Source organism: Apodemus sylvaticus, chromosome 5 (genome assembly GCF_947179515.1).
Source record: "Apodemus sylvaticus chromosome 5, mApoSyl1.1, whole genome shotgun sequence".
NCBI classification, from domain to species: Eukaryota; Metazoa; Chordata; class Mammalia; order Rodentia; family Muridae; genus Apodemus; species Apodemus sylvaticus.
Genome location: NC_067476.1, coordinates 83,574,179 through 83,590,143, shown reverse-complemented (window position 1 = coordinate 83,590,143; position 15,965 = coordinate 83,574,179). Strand labels below are relative to the sequence as shown.

The following is a 15,965-nucleotide window of genomic DNA, read 5'->3' as shown; positions in this document are numbered from 1 at the left end:
GTGTCACCATAACTCCGCACACAGTTTGTCTACCTTTTCTTTGTGACAAATACCCTCAGGATAGGCCAGAAGGATGTCTAGACACAGACCTCATAGGGCTGTATCTAGCCATATCCTGGAGTGTATGACTTCAAAAACACATGGTGTCTTCTGACATGTGACAACATACATGAACTTGGAGGGCTACCCAGTGAAAAACATTTCTTCCTATTTCTTGAGAAAGACAACATGCCTAGTAACGTGGCATCTGGAAAGACAATGCCTTTATTTTTACTTGTGTGTGTGTGTGTGTGTGTGTGTGTGTGTGTGTGTGTGTTTGCATGCACGTGAATGCGTGTGTACCACATGCAGGTGCCCAAGAAAGCTAGTAGAGAGAGTCAGATCCCCCTAGAGTGCTGGCATTACAGGCGATAGTGAACAACCTCCTGATATGGGTACTAGGAACTGAACCCAGGAAAATGAGAGACAGATGCTAGAAAGTTCTTGTGCTTTGCTCAAAGTAAATGTCTCTCCAATTCTTTGGAAATAACCAATGGTAGAAATGGCATGTGCACGTGTGCATGAACACATACACACACATACACACACACATACTTTTTCCTCTGGACCACATATGGATGGTGATTTTTGTTTCTCTAAGTCTGCAAATACCCACTAAATCAAGGCTTTAAATTATTTGAAATTGGGGCTGTAGATATGGTTTGTCAAGTAAGAGGGCTTGCTGTTCTTCAGAGGACCTAGGTTCAGTTCCTAGTACCCATATCAGGAGGTTGTTCACTAGCACCTGTAATGCCAGCACTAGGGGATCTGACTCTCACTACTAGCTTTCTTGGGTACCTGCAGGTGGTACACATGCATTCACGTGCATGCAAACACACACAGACAACCACCAGTCACACCTTGCTTCCTGGGTTTTGACTAATAGGGATCATACAGTAATTATTGTTTAGTAATTTTTGTTAAGTGTCTTCTTTCATTGGACATAATGAGCCCTCAGTCCATGTGTGTTATCACATGTCAAAAGACACATGGGTGTTTTGAGGCCAGTTACTCCACTATATAGCTAGATAATGTTTTCTTCATCCACTTACACATCAATGGTGACTTGTTTTGACTAGGAAGTTAGGGGCTCTTTGTATCTGGGAATCAGGTTAGTCCACAGGTATTGGAAGGTAGCCAGCCCTCAGTCAGGGAGGGCCAAAAAGCATTTGTCCCTGGTTATACTGCTCATGTGACAGTCATATATCCTATATGTCAGTTCTGGGAGTTATTGGAGCTTCTAGAAATGTGTAAAGCCAGTTCTATGAAGAAGATACTGAGTAAGATTGAGGCATCCTTGAATCAGGAAGATGGACATGTGGATACGCGTGACCCTCAAGCAAGATGGAAACCCACAGATGGAGATTCAATGGGATGACTGAAGATCATCCAATAGTTCGTGCCTATAAACCCAAAGCATGACCAGGGACCTGGTGACACAGTGCAGGCATTTCCATGAGGCTTCCTAGTCTTAGGTTTGTGGTGTTGGAGCCCTTTCTGCATGCTGATCAGGCTTAGGAGAACATTTAAGAAGTGTCCTCAGAGTTGATGTGATGGCTCAGTGGTTAAGAGCACTGACTGCTCTTCCAAAGGTCCTGAGTTCAAATCCCCGCAACCACATGGTGACTCATCCTTAATGAGATCCGACACCCTCTTCTGGTGTGTCTGAAGTCAGCAACAGTGTACTTACATATAATAATAAATAACTCTTACCAAAAAAAAAAAAGGAAGTGTCCTCGACTTTAAACAGAGTATTCCTACTCTTTGGTTCCATGAACTAGAACTTCAAGAAAGGTTTTGTTCGGTTGAAGGGGCTCTTGTGTCACAAAAACTAAAGTTTGGGAATAGCCGGGATGCCCTTTGCCTTCACTTACCACAGGTGCCCTGGCGCCATGCCGGCCCCCACTCGGGTTTGTTACTGTCTTCAGATGTACGCGACAGCAGCTTCTGGGCAGGAGACACCATACTGTTTTCAGTGTTTTCTACAGTTGCACTGACCTTCCTTCTCAGGATGTTTTTTATAGCATCCTGTGTGCTGCTGACAACCTCTGTGCTGTACCGAAGAGAAGATTTGATGACAGCCATCTAGAACATTCCATTCAAACCCCTTCACCTTTGCAGGGAGCTGATTCTTACAGGCTGTTTCTGGAGATGAAGCTACCTGTTTCAGTTACCTCTTTCTTCCTTTGTTGGACTGTGTCTTCTGCTCTCACAGAAGACTTTCTGGGGCCTTCATTCCTCCCTGATCTTTGCAGCCATCAGTCAGATACAAACTTCTAGAAGGTACCTCTCAGCTCCGGGATGGGAGGACTCCTTTCTACACTCCTGAGGCCTCTGTCTTAGCATGGGAGCAGGCACAGCGCTGCCACACAGGGTTCTCCCTCCTTTCCTTTACCATAGAAAGCTTCAGAGAAGGGCTATCAACAAAGCAGCCAGAACAACTTTTACCCCTCTTTGGGGTTCATTTCAGATTTAGGAAACCAAATGTCCCTACCTCATCCCGTGATTGAATGAGTATTGCTTATTTTGAAAGATGATTCTGTGTGGCTGATCAGTCAGTAATTGGATGCTAGGTCCTTTGTAGGTTCTGGGGAAGCTAAACTGGAAATAGGAACAGATGAATCAAATCATCATATATTAAAATATGACAGTCGTGTGTGAGTGTGTTAGTGGTTGGGGCTGCGTAGCCAAGGTTAGAATTGCTAATGTACGCAGGGTGGGTTTTCGTTAACTGGAGGAAGGTTCCTGTAAGAATCAAGTCTGAACTAAAACTCAGAGAGTTAACAGGCAAGTTAGCCAAAGAGGTGGGAAAGAGAAGTCTGGGCAGAAGAATTTTCATACGCAGAGGCTCTGTGCTGTGAGGAAGTGTGGTGAGTGTGAGGGGCAGAGACCAAGCCTGGGGAGCCACACTCCAAAGCCCAAGGGAGGTCTAGCTGAGGATGAAGACACAGGAGAAGGAGACAGATCTTCTTTCTGTGTCGCCCATCTTGTAGAAGTGTCCATTCTCTAAGGGAAAGCAGAAAGTGTTCCTATTAACTAGAAAGGCTTGCTCTGTAATGCCACCTCTTCGGGTCAGATTGGGCCTCCTGCCCCCAAGAGACCTGGCATCTGCCAAAGTCTACACATTCGACCCTTGTCATGTTTTTTTTTTCTCCATGAAGGCTTTTCCATAGTGGTTTGTTGATGTGTCTGGCTCGGTGCTCTGCACATGGACAAACCTGTCCCAGACTCTTGAGTTCCGGCGGAGGGCAATTCCAGCTGTGTTTGATTAGTGCTTTGTCAGGGAGAGCAGAGGGTGACCCAAGTCTGCATCCACCCTGACCTTCCAGCAGCTGTTAGCCACTAGCTTTGCCCTTGTTCTGTGCTCTCTCCTCAGCCATTGCTTTTATTGGCCATTAAATTAATAGACAGAAGATGCTAAATGAGTCTATCAAGATTCGTTCCATGGAACTAATGGTGTTTCGCCAAACACGGCTCTTGGTGTCTTGTCTTGGCTGACCCAGTTTCTCTGCTCAAGATGAGCAGACAGTAGTCGCCCATCAGCTCTGACATCTAGGTCATGAAGCAGGCTCTCTCCTCTCACATCCCTTCAGTGACATGAGGTGACCTGTGTACTGTAGCCTGGGTGGGTGTCCTTTGGCTTCCTGGTGCCAGGGTGAGCAGGCAGAGTCAGGAGGTGCCTCCCAGCTCCAGGGTAACAGTGGGTGAAAGTGATACTGTAGACCTCTTACCTGACAGCTCAAGCCCAGAATCAGGCCAGAGTATATAACTGCAAACAGTGCATAACAACAGTGCGAGGGGAGCAGGGAATAACATCTGTGCAGACAGAACCGGGTGTCACGGTGCAAACAGAAAAGTGTATAACTGTGCAAACAGAGCAGTGTGTGATTGTGCAAACAGGCCGCTGTATATCCGTGCAAGCCAAGCAGTATATAACTATGCAGACAGATACAGCTGTGTCTAATTGTGCAAACAGATCGGTGTATTGCTGTGCAAACAGTCTTCAGGAGAATCAGATAAAGAATGTGAGGTCAGGGGCCCCGGCTTTGTCTTTCAGCTGTGTATTGTTGGTCTAGTTACTTGGTGTCTCTGAGCCTGTAAGATGGGGTAAGAGGGCCTCCTTGTGGATAATGTTTATCATGTGATCTCCCTTTTCTGAGTTCGAGGGTAGAGAGACCTGTAACACTGTGGCTGTGTTCCCAGCTACAAGTTCCCTAGTATACTAGACTTTACATTTGAGAAGGGGCTGCCCTGTGGCCTGTTCTGTAATGACACGTTCTCTTCTTTCTCCTGTGTGTAGGTGACAATCGGATTGAGGTTCTGGCTGAAGTCTGGGACCACTTCTTCACCGAGACTCTCCCTACCCTGCAGGCGATATTTTATCCGGTTCAGGTCAGTGTCACTGGGACATAACAGGCTGTCTCCTCCGCTGACCTTGGTGATCAGGCCTCTTGCTAAGAGGGGGACAGTCTGGAGGTGGGACACCTTTGTTAGTAAGGGTTCCAGAGATCTTCTGAGGAGTCTGTGTCTATATTTAATCTCTAACTTCAAGTGAAGAAGAGGATCTTATATATAACCAGCTATATATATATATATATATATATATATATATATATATATATATATATATATATATATATATATATATTTGGTTTTTCAAGACAGTGTTTCTCTGTGTAGCCCTGGCTGGCCTGGAACTCAGAAATCTGCCTGCCCCTGCCTCCCAAGTGCTGGGATTAAAGGCATGGGCCACTGCTTCCCGGCTATAACCAGCAATTTGTAGATTCTTGTTACCTTCATGGTTTTGAAATTACAGATGCACATACACACACACACACACACATACACACACACACACACTGAACAAGGTGGGTTTTCTCTTTCCTTCTCAGCCCACCTGTCCTTTCCACTGGCTTTCTCTTTGAAGTACAGTTTCAAAGGACATTATTAGTGCACATTGATCAGAAAGTGCTGGTTCCTCAGGATCGCTTCGAGCCTGTGTCTAGTGCACTTTCACCGGTTCCACCCTCTTATCCTCTACTGCTGCTCCCTCCTTCCTCCCCCTCCTGCTGGTCCCCTTGAGACACATTTTAAGCAAGTTGCTGTTGTCCTGACATCGTGGGAAATGATAATATTCCTTGCTTTCTGATGGACTCTCACCCAGAGAGCTACATGATGTAATCGTGCTGGGTGGGAGGAGCTGGGGCTGGAGAGCGTGGGTATTGTTGGGTATTTTAGCTTTATGCACATCAGTCCCTGCAAAACATGGGATTAGGATTTAGGACTGGCAAGATAGCACAGCAGTTAAGAGTTAGCACCGTTCTTGTAGAGGCTCCGGCTGTGAGTCCCAACACCCACGCTGGCTGGTTCACAGCTGCCTGTAACTCCAGTTCCGGGGGATCCACTGTCCTGTTCCAAACTCCATGGCACCCTACACTCATATGCACAAACTCACACAAAGAAAAAACATATACATACAAAAACAATAATAAGTGTTTTTCTAGGTTGTGAGATTTAGGGCGGAGACTCTTGCCTCCTGCTTGCTGTGGAAGTGTGAGGCTCTGAATTGAAATCTTTGTCTCCGGTTTAGAAGTCAGTATCGCTGCACACCAGCGGCTGGGGGAGGCAGGCAGATCTCTGAGCCTTGCTGGACAGCCAGTCTGGCTTAACTGGTGAGCTATTCCTCTCCAAATTGCTTGCACATACCTGTAGTTTGCTCACATTCCTCTACTCCCCTTGGGGTTAAGGTTTTTCCTGGTCTGCTTTGCTGAAGTGTGAGTGTAATAGGCAGACTGGAAACAGAGACACCAACAATGGTTGGAATTTCCTTAGTCCACAGCGAAGGCCCCAGGAGATTGTTCGCACTTACAGTGTTTCAGAAGGATGGCTTGCAATCCATATTCAACATTTAAAATGTTGCTCAGTGATGTCACTTCCCACGCAGACTTGCTGCTCGCATCTCCTGTATCACAGAGCATAGAGGAGCCTGGCTGCAGTCCCCCCCCCCTGCTCATCGCGCTCAGTCTGAGCCGTGCTGATGGAGACCCTCAGGGTCTGCACCCACAGATACCTTCTCACTTGCAGTTGTCACCCCTTAGCAAGCAACAGGTCCTCAGAAAGACAGACCTGAGGGTAGGGTTCGCTGATGTAACAAATAAAAATACTAGGTGCTAACTTTGAGCTTTATATAAACAACAAATAGTGCATTCTGCTATACATACATGCATATGAAAAAAGAACTGAGCCAGCATCTGTGATAGCATTACTTCTAGGCTCCGCCCCACAGTTACCTGGCAACAGCCAGGTAATGCCTGGCTTACTGTAAAAGGGGCTGTTTGTCCCTTCCTCACTCTTATTCTCTCGGCCTCTTCTCCCTTTCCCCTTCTCCCATCTCTCTCTATAGGTTTCTGGGTGGCTTCCCTCCCCTCTCCTTCCCTCCCCTCTCCTCCTCTCCCCTCTCCTCCCCTCCCCTCCTCTCCCCTCCCCTCCTCTCTCCTCCCCTCCTCTCTCCTCCCTTCCCTTCCCCTCCTCTCCTCTCCCCTCCCCTCCCTTCTCCTCCCTTCCCTTCCCCTCCTCTCCTCTCCCCTCCCCTCCCTTCTCCTCCCCTCCCTTCCCCTCCTCTCCCCTCCCCTCCCTTCCCCTCCTCTCCTCTCCCCTCCCCTCTTTTCTTCTCTCTGCTCCCTCCCCTCCCCTCCTCTTCCTTCCCTTGCCCTCCCCTCCCCTGTCCTGCCCTCCCCTCTCCCTCTCTTTCTCTCTGCCTTTCTGTATCTCTACTCCCTCCTCAACTCCCCTCCCCATTCCCTAAATAAACTCTATTGCACACTGTATCCGTAGTATAGCTGGTACCTCAGGGGAAGGGATGTCTCAGCGTGGACCTGCAGAGGCACCGCTCCCACCTCGCCACATCACACTTCTACCAAACAGATCCTGGTTCTCTCTCTCTCTCTCTCTCTCTCTCTCTCTCTCTCTCTCTCTCTCTCAAACACATCTTGTGTTTGATCTGTTTAACCCAAAGGAAGAGGATCACAGATCAGGGTCATTTGTGCAGCTGCTGCCAGGACATGACGATGGCTATGGCATGTGGAGTGAGTCAGGATGAGCACTGAGGGACTGCCTCAGCCAGGCAGGAACAGTCCTACAGACCTAAGGATGGCTCTATTTTGAGTCTCTTGGGGAGTGGTTAAGATCTGGCCGTACATGGGATTGATGCTCCTTTCACTCCTCTCACTGCCAGCAGCTAAGTGGCCCACCCGCCTGGCCACACTCTTCCCTGTTGACCTTGAAGGGCCTCTGCCTGTGCTGACTCATTTTATTTGCTACAAGAGATTGAGAGGGAGAGGCCTGGATTCAAAGCGTTAGGTAGAATAGTCAAAGGAGGCGAGATCTGGAACAAATGGGCAGAAGGCACGCTCTGTGGGCAGCCTGCACATTGGGTAATGCGGAGGTGGACATTTTTCTGTTTCCAGGACAAACGTTACGAGGAGATAGACTTGCTTTTACTTTTGGATGAGTAGGTGGCCTGTCTCTGGTCCACTGTGAAGTGAAGCCAGAACAGAGTCTGAGGACATCCCAGAGCCCTGGTTCATGGCCATGAGTGGTAGCCAAGCAGTGATTGGCTCATTTCTGTTGGTGTAAACTGCGTACCTCATCTCTCCTGTTGAGTGCTTTTCCTGGCAGCCTTTGTACATGCAAAGCGCCTTAGTGGCTGCTGGGACAACGATATAAGCTCCACAGTATGTGTACCATACACACACGCAAGTATGGGGTGCTGAGGACAGTTTCGATGTAAGTTGCATCTCATGTGCTGGTCTAGGATTGCTTGGGCTCACTTTTCCACGTGGGAGGTACACGGTACTGACGCTATACTGCCCTCTGGTCATGTACTAAGCAGAGTCTCTCTTTCCTGGGCATGTATCGTTTAACCTTAGCCTGGAAGACTCAAAGGCAAAGTTTTTCATCTTTTCCAGGAGAGTCCTGTGACCCTCCTGCCTAGCCCACTCCCGAGTGACTGCAGGTACTTGTGGGAAGAGGTACTGCTGAGAACTTTCTGGAAAGGAGATGGAGTGGGAAGGGGTGGAATAGCAATAGAAAAGCAGGTTGATTTGAGCAGTTGCCTTAATGTTGTGGATCTGTTCCCCGCCTCCCTGGCCTGTCCATACAGGTGGGTTAGGAATAGGTTGTTCTTGGTTGTCTTCCGTGTTTGCCCACTTAAGCAGTCATCGCTATACCCTCCATGCATGAGGAAGTGTGCTCTCAGATACAGACGATGAATCAGTGCATTCTTTTGAGAGGGCAATGTGACAGGATCCATTAAAGTCAGTGTGTGCCCATGAGCACATATATGTAAAGGCTAGAGGCCAATGCCAGGAGCCCTTCCTGACTGCACATTTATTGAGACAAGGTCTTACTGACTTGGCTAGGTTAACTGACCTGGAAGCCCTAGCTCTGCCTATCCAGTGCTGAGATTGCAGACTTCATCTGGTTTGTAAAATGTAGATTCTGTCACACTCAGGCCTTCATGTTGCTTAGCCCTCGCTTTAATGAGTCATCCCTCCATCCCGTTGTAAGGGCAGATGCTGATAGTGTCAGTTTTCTTTTGAAGAGTGGTATCGATCTGGATATACTAGCGAAAGTGTCCAGAGAATCATGGATGAACTTGTTTATTGGAGCATCGTTGTGGTTGAAAGGGGGAGGAGCATTTTAGTTGATGAAATGGCAGTTAGAGTATATTCATATATTGGAATACTGAGTGACCTTATGGGGCAGGGGAGAAGCATGGTGCACTGATATGCAAAGGTGTCCAAGTCACACTAAGCTAAATAAAGATATGGCCTGTGTGTATTTAAAGGTTCTGTGTGCAGTTTTATAGATGTAGAGACTGTCTAGAAAAGTTCAGAAGATGAATATAAGCCTTTGAAGAGTGCTTTCTTATATGGATACCAAGAACACTACAGAAGGTGGCATCTCTTGTTCTAACCGTGTCTTAACTGTGTGAATAGTGGTTGAGAAATATTAATTACTTAATGATTTAAAATTTAAATTTACTTTTATGTAAATTTACTTATTTAATTACTTAAATGATAAATTTTAAGTATAAAATTACTTAAATGATTTAAAATCCAAAACAATCAAGAGCCACCATCCCTCGCTGACAAGTGGAAAGGCCTCCAGTGCCCTGGGAGCTTCTAGGGGCTCCTCAGAAAAAGACCAGTAATACAGATTGGTTCTGCGGTGGCTGGTAGGGCGATTCTGCAATTGCCTTCCTATTCCTTGTTTTCTCCTCTTCCCTCCGGACTGACATTCAGACTAGTTTCAAAAAGTCTGCCTACCCTTTCCTGCCTCCACTTTTTCTGCCTTGTATTATTTAAATCAAACGCTTCTACTACTGATATCACATCAGGGGCATGGACAAAACTCGGGAATGGTTTCTGTCAGCCCCCAGCATCCTGTATGACTAAGTAGCCTCGCCTAAACAAGTAATGAGTCTGGGTCTTGCCCTACCAGTCGTCTAGCTGTCAGGCGTGGGTGATACCAACTTCCCAACTTTTTAGGTGGTGCGAAAATAAAACTGTGCATGAGGGGTGCAGTAAGGAAACCACTGTGATGGCTGCGGGGGAGGGGAGAGAGAGAGAGAGAGAGAGAGAGAGAGAGAGAGAGAGAGAGAGAGAGAGAGAGAGAGAGCATCCGGAAGAATCCAGAGCCAAGAGGGAACAAGGCAAACGACATGGCCAGCACTAGGGAAGCGAGTAGAAAGAGACAGAATCGTGAAAAAGAGAGGAGGAGAGCCTGGGGTGGGGTGGTATTATAAAGGGATCTGGAACAGGCTGGGGGCCAGCAGAAGGGCCAGGAGGCTGGTGTGGTGGCCTTGAGATGTATAACAAGTACTTGTGAATAGGGACTGAGGGAGTCTGGAGGCCAGCCACAGGTACTCATCAAGAGAGAGTCATATGTCCCCTCTGATGGGTCGGAACCCATGTTCCTAAGGAATTCTGGCTTTTATCTGATAGCCAGAGATCCTTCTCTAGTCCAGCCTGAGCTAAGGCATGATGGTTATTTCTGCATGTAAGTACTCTCTGATACCTAACAAAGATCAAGTAACAATACTTTTTTATATATAATTTGTGATCATTTTAATGGTATAAAAAGAAAAATGTAAAACCTTGAGGGATAAAACCTTGAGGGATAGGTCTCAGGTGTGTGCTTTGAGGAGAGCATTGAGGACTGTAGGGGTAAGGAGATTGTTAATATCATGGACAGAGTACAGCCTGGCCAGGCCTCTGAGGAGACTCCAGGCTCCATCTCTACAGATAGACAGCATCATGGAAGTTCTGAAGAGGTGTTGGCTGATGGAGCAGCTGCCCTTGTTGGAGCGAGCAACAGCCTCTGTTTCCTGCTGCTGCTGTTTCCAATGCTGATCTTACCTTGAACACTGCTCAGGAACAGGGATGAGTTATATTTAATCAGGGCAGTGTGAGGCGAGTCTCATCAGCTTTATCGCCCCCCACCCCCTACCTCCCACCCCTCCCCCCTCCCCCACACATGCACATAAATGCAAATAAATCTTCAGAAGGCATAAAAACACCTCTCCTAGTCCCAGGGTTCCAGTAGTTGAGTATGAGGAGGACACACACGAACCACAGCATAATTTGTGGAAATCGTACTCACTAGTTACAGCTGCATGCTTAGGGTCCTGCCTAGCATACAGAGCCTAGAAATGCAAACTCTTATAACTCTCAGCACTTATATCCCCACTTCCTACGCTAACTACTGGAATAGTCACACTCATTCTGCTTACTCCTTCCCACACTTGCCTTACTACTTTTATCATTAATTATTTGTGGTTATGTAAATTCTAATGCCTTCCGTAGCCATGTAAGGTCTGATATTTCCTGACGTGGTGGTATGAGCACTTAAATATTTGACAGATGAAATTGAGGAAGCAGCCTTGAAGCAGGGAGAGGGTAGTGATTGCTCTCTCTTTTCCCACCTTCCTCTCTTTTACTCCTTCCGACGCCAGCCACTATGTATCTTGTATTGTCTTCAGATTATTTAAGCAAGTTGAGCCACACCTTGCCTTAATGCCGGAGGAAACCAGAACCTGGTGTTCTTCTGAGACAGCCCACAGGCCTTGCCCATGCCTGTCCTAGTCCATCCCGAGTGCACTGTGAACAGTTGCCCCGGACTCCTTGAGGCTGGTGGGGATCCAACAGGCACTCACCCCGCCCCCCTCCACCTGTCTTCTTCCACAGGGACAGGAGCTGACCATCCGCCAGATCTCCCTGCTGGGCTTCCGGGACCTGGTCTTGCTGAAGGTGAAGCTGGGTGACTTGCTGCTGTTGGCACAGTCCAAGTTGCCTTCTTCTGTTATACAAATGCTGCTCATTCTGCAGGTGAGCTCTGAGGGGCCCGTCCCCGCCCCCCTCCTTATGCCAGCCATCAGCCAAAGGACCCAGGATCCTGCCGTGATGGGGGTGGGGAGGAGGCACTGCAGAGCAGGGTAGCTGGGCCGTGCATTCTTCTGCTTGTTTGTCCATGTTTCTTGGTTCACCGGTTCGTGTGCCTTTGCTGTGCACCTGTTGGGGTCCTGCTGCTGTATTCAGGGCTAGTACTGGAGTAAGGGAAGAACAACACACCTGGAGCCTGATTTCCTGGGAGCTGTGGCTTTCTCCGTCCCTCCGGTGGCATTTGGGTACCCATATTTCCTCTGCCCTGAACACCGTTGTCTGGGACAGTCAAGACAGATACTAGACTTTTCTCTCCTGCTTGTGCCTTCAGCACTCTGCCCAGAATCTTGAGCACAAAAGTAGCCATTCATTGTGGTGCCAGCTGCTAAGGGTAGACATCCTTCTCCATTCTTCAACTATGCGAAGGAGCCAAGGATTACAAACAGTGACAAAGTATCTGTCATAGTTGAGTCCAGGCAGACCTGGAACTCCTGGATGGGCTTCATGAGAAAGCATGAAGACCGTGTCAGGTCTCCAAGCTCTGGTCACTTCTTGGTCTCTGGATCATTGTTTCTTATTTTTCTCTGATGCTGTCTCTTGTGGCCTTGCCCGGATGCTTTTGGACTTGGTCTTTCTCTGTTTGTGGAATTATTTGGACCAGATTAGATGTGACATGCCATGGTGTTTGTTTCCAGGGAGACACTACCCAGATGGCTCCGTCCTGTCTTCTCATCCCTGTCTTAAATCAGCGACAGGAAGATGAGCTAACACTCCTCAGGCTCTGGTTGTTTGCCAGGTGCAGGCACAAGCACTATAAATGTTCTGTTTTTCTTAAACAATCCAAATAAGCACTTTATGAGGTCAGCGTTGTTGTTATTCCCATGCTCCAGACAAGGAAACAAAAACAGGACGCATATGCAGTGGAGTGGGATTTCTCAGCTGGTCAGAGGTAGTGAGAGTCTTAAGATGCAGAGCCATGAGCACCTGCTCCCTCCTGTAGGTAACGGATCTGTCTGGTTGGCACACGCTGGACTTGGGGATCCCCTTTACCCCATCAACCGTGACCTTGAATGTGGTCAGGTGGAACCAACATGTCCTGGCAAGCTCCTTCATGGATGGGTGTGCAGGTCTCAGGTTCCCCCATCAGGCTCTTAATGACTGATGGGATATCACCAGCTCCAGCTCCCCAACCTACTGTGCTTTTGACTCTCTTGGGGGTATCCTCTGCATATTCCCCTTTCCTGTAGTAAGAAAGGAGGAAGGGTCATCTTAGAGGTAAGGGTGGGTATCATTCTAGAGCTAGGCTTTCTGTAGAAAGGAATAGAAGGATGGGCGTGGCAAAACCTCCATAGCTTAATTCCATCTGAAATGCTGAATTCAGAGCTTAGCTCCCAAATACGGAGTGTGGAGAAGGAGCCCCTGAGGATTCTAGGAGTGGGGTTAGGAAGCTGCGCTCCACTTTCTGTTTCTGTTTTCATTCATAACACCATCCAGTATTACTTACTTCCCCTTTAGCTGTGTCAAAATTCCTGACAAAAACAACTTAAAAGGGGAACTGTATATTTAAGCTTACTGTCATCGCTGCTGAGAAGGCACAGTAGCGGGAAGGTGCGGCAGTGGGCCACACTGGATCTAGTATCTGTATCAGCAAGCAGAGCGAGATGAATGCTGGTGTTTAGCTGGCTTCCTTTTTCTATACAGCCTGAGACCCCAGCCCAGGCAATGGCTCTGTCCATGAGGTGGGTGGGTCTATCCACCTCTATTAACCTAACCTAATCTAATAAGCCCTCACAGAGATGCTGCCCAAGGGGTATTTCCGTTGTGACAGCCAAGGTTAACTCCTATACATCTTTCACATGTAGTCATGACTGCCTTTTGAGGACCCTCCCCCATCTGCAACTGGAGCAGGAGGACCTGTTTCTATAACAATCCCTTTTGAGGTTCTGGGTTTTGTGTGGAACAACCCAACAGTACATGGTGTCACCCCCTTAAAGCCTCTAAAGATATACCAGAACTTGCATCTACTCTGGCCTGTCCATTTCCCTACCATACTGTGTACATTCAGGTCTTTCCAGCTGATCTTAGGGAATCTGCTCAAGTGTGTCCCTGGACCTATAGCACCTCCATTCCTCTATCGGACATTAGAACCTGACCCTAATGCTGACCTGTGCTGTGGCCTTCCTGGTCCCTGCAGGACTGGAGTCTTGGTGCTCATTTTTTCTTGGCTCTAAACACTGTTGTCTAGAGCAGTCAGAGCAAATCTTAAGCTTCTTCCTCATGCTGTGCCCTCAGCACCCTTGGTCATAAGAGTAGGTGTTCGTTGAGCATGGCTTAGAAAGCGATGGCGCTGGTTAGGAAGAACCCAAGGCCCCTGGCCTGAGTCCCCATGATGGCTTTTTCCTTTGGAAGTATGGAATATGGCCCCGAGAAGCTCTGTGGCTGTGATGAAGTTCTGGAAAACTGAGCAGCGAAACAGTCCCCACTGTGGATCTTCTTGGTTTTGCCATGTCAGGGTATTGCACGGTCAGAGAGGTTAGCTAACTCACTCAGGAGTATAAACTGAGCAGGGTGAGCTGGGCCAGTCAGCCATTCCTTATCGTTGGCTCTCTTCACCTCTCAGCCTCCCTTCCTGCCTCCCCCTAGGTGTTGGAAACACCCTTAGAACTTTTAATATGGTCATACTCCAGGCAGGGTACTTGGCATCTTTCCCTTCTTAGCCACCTGAAAATAGGTCCCCTGGAGCCTTTCTCCCTTTGGAGATGCGGAGCTGAGGCACTGAGGAAGGCAGCCATCAATGTAGGTCTTTCCTCCATCAAAATCTGCTTTCTAAGGCCCGAGGGGTAGCAGCTTTGGAGCCTTACTAGGATGTTTAGGAAATCCACTCTGGGACCACTCCTGCTACAAGGAATGGACTGTAAATTAATTGTCCCAACTCTCTACAGGGACATGAGACCTGGGCATGCTGTTCCTAAGATGACCTGACTCTGATACAAGGGAAGAGAGGTTTTCTAAGACTTTAGCTCTCTCTTTCCCATCAGTCTTCCAAACGTTCTTAAGCCAATCCCCCCTTATTGGAAAATACAAGGGCAGTTCCTGCTATACTAGGTAGAGAGTTCCTCTTCTCAAGGGGTCCCACCCAGAGGATAAGGGAGGTCTTAAGTGAGTATGGGGCCCTGCCCAAGAGACAAGGTGTGTGACATTGTCCTTGGCGGGCCTGTTTAGTTCCATAGTCTCCCATCTCCCACTAAACATTCTTAATTTTTCATTGTAGGGCTCAATTTCATGGTTTCATACTGGCCCATGAAAAGTTGTCATTCACAGGCTATGATGTGCTGAGTGGTTTAGCAGTGGGAAGGCTGAGGATGTCCTCAAGGGCCATGTCCCTGGAGAGCCACTCAGTTGCAAGCTGTGTTATCATCCCCCTTGTCCCTTCCCTTTGCCACCTTTTTCCTGTCAAGACTCGTTTGGAGGAGAAGCTAGAGAAGGAGCTGGTGAGAACTATCAAGGGAAGTAATAGTAGAAGAAAAATGTCTCTGGGCCTCGGTGGTTGTCTGCATTGGACCACTCTGCCCTGGGGTCTGGTTCCGGCCTCTTTGCCTTCCTGCTGCCTTGTGTGTCCCACTCAGGTTTGGGCCAGCCTTCCTGAGCCTTCCTGAGTCAAGTGGCTTGCTTCCTTTCCGAGATCCTTTCCAACACTAAGCATTCTGAGGCTGGAGCTGGGACAGAGGGTGTGGAGAATCACCAAGCCTGTTTCCAGCCACAGTCAAGCTCATCCCAATAGTCACTTCCTCCACATCTGTCTCTTCCCTTCCCTTTTTAGTCCCAGACTGCAAACTCTGCTCATACTCTGTCAAACTCTGCATATAACCTGTAGCCTCTTTTCAGGCGTCTTGTTTCCTTAAACCATCCAACACCCAGGCATCTACGTCTCATTTGGTGTAGCCAAAAGAGACCAAGGAAAAGCCTTTTACTTGGGAACCTCATCTCAACAGATTCCTAATCTGCAGGAGTTGAGCCACTTGCTTCACTCCCGAAGACCAGGGCTGGTGGTGAGCTTTTTTTTTTTTTTTTTTTTTTTTTGGTTTTTTGGTTTTTTTCAAGACAGGGTTTCTCTGTGTAGCCCTGACTGTCCTGGAACTCACTCTGTAGACCAAGCTGGCCTCGAACTCAGAAATTCGCCTGCCTCTGCCTCCCAAATGCTGGGATTGCTGGGATTACAGGCATGTGCCACCATTGCCTAGCTGAGCTTTAGCTTTTTAAGGGAAACCATTCAGGATCTATTTTGAGAATCTGAGGAGATAATCTTTCTGGCGAAGCACAGAGGACCCCACCCACCACCCCGAGTCTCCCTTCTTTCGTACTCAGGCCCCTTCCTTATCCCTTTCTGGTCTCTGGATCATTGCTACCCCTCAACAGGAAGGCAAGACCCTTGCAGTGAGAAACCATTCACAAGGAGCCTGCTGCTGTTCTAGACAGCAGATT

The 15,965-nt window shown here is 48.0% G+C and overlaps 1 protein-coding gene across 6 annotated transcripts in view; it reads left to right on the top strand.

The window, feature by feature from the left end:
• The window catches only part of Prr5l (proline rich 5 like), a 90,007-nt gene that overhangs the window by 51,357 nt on the left and 22,685 nt on the right, over nt 1-15,965 (top strand). For all 6 annotated transcript variants that reach the window (XM_052183078.1, XM_052183079.1, XM_052183076.1 and 3 more), the window contains 2 exons: nt 4,340-4,431; nt 11,289-11,429. In XM_052183078.1, coding sequence (XP_052039038.1) covers nt 4,340-4,431; nt 11,289-11,429 — 233 coding nt within the window. The remainder of the gene's footprint in view (nt 1-4,339; nt 4,432-11,288; nt 11,430-15,965) is intronic.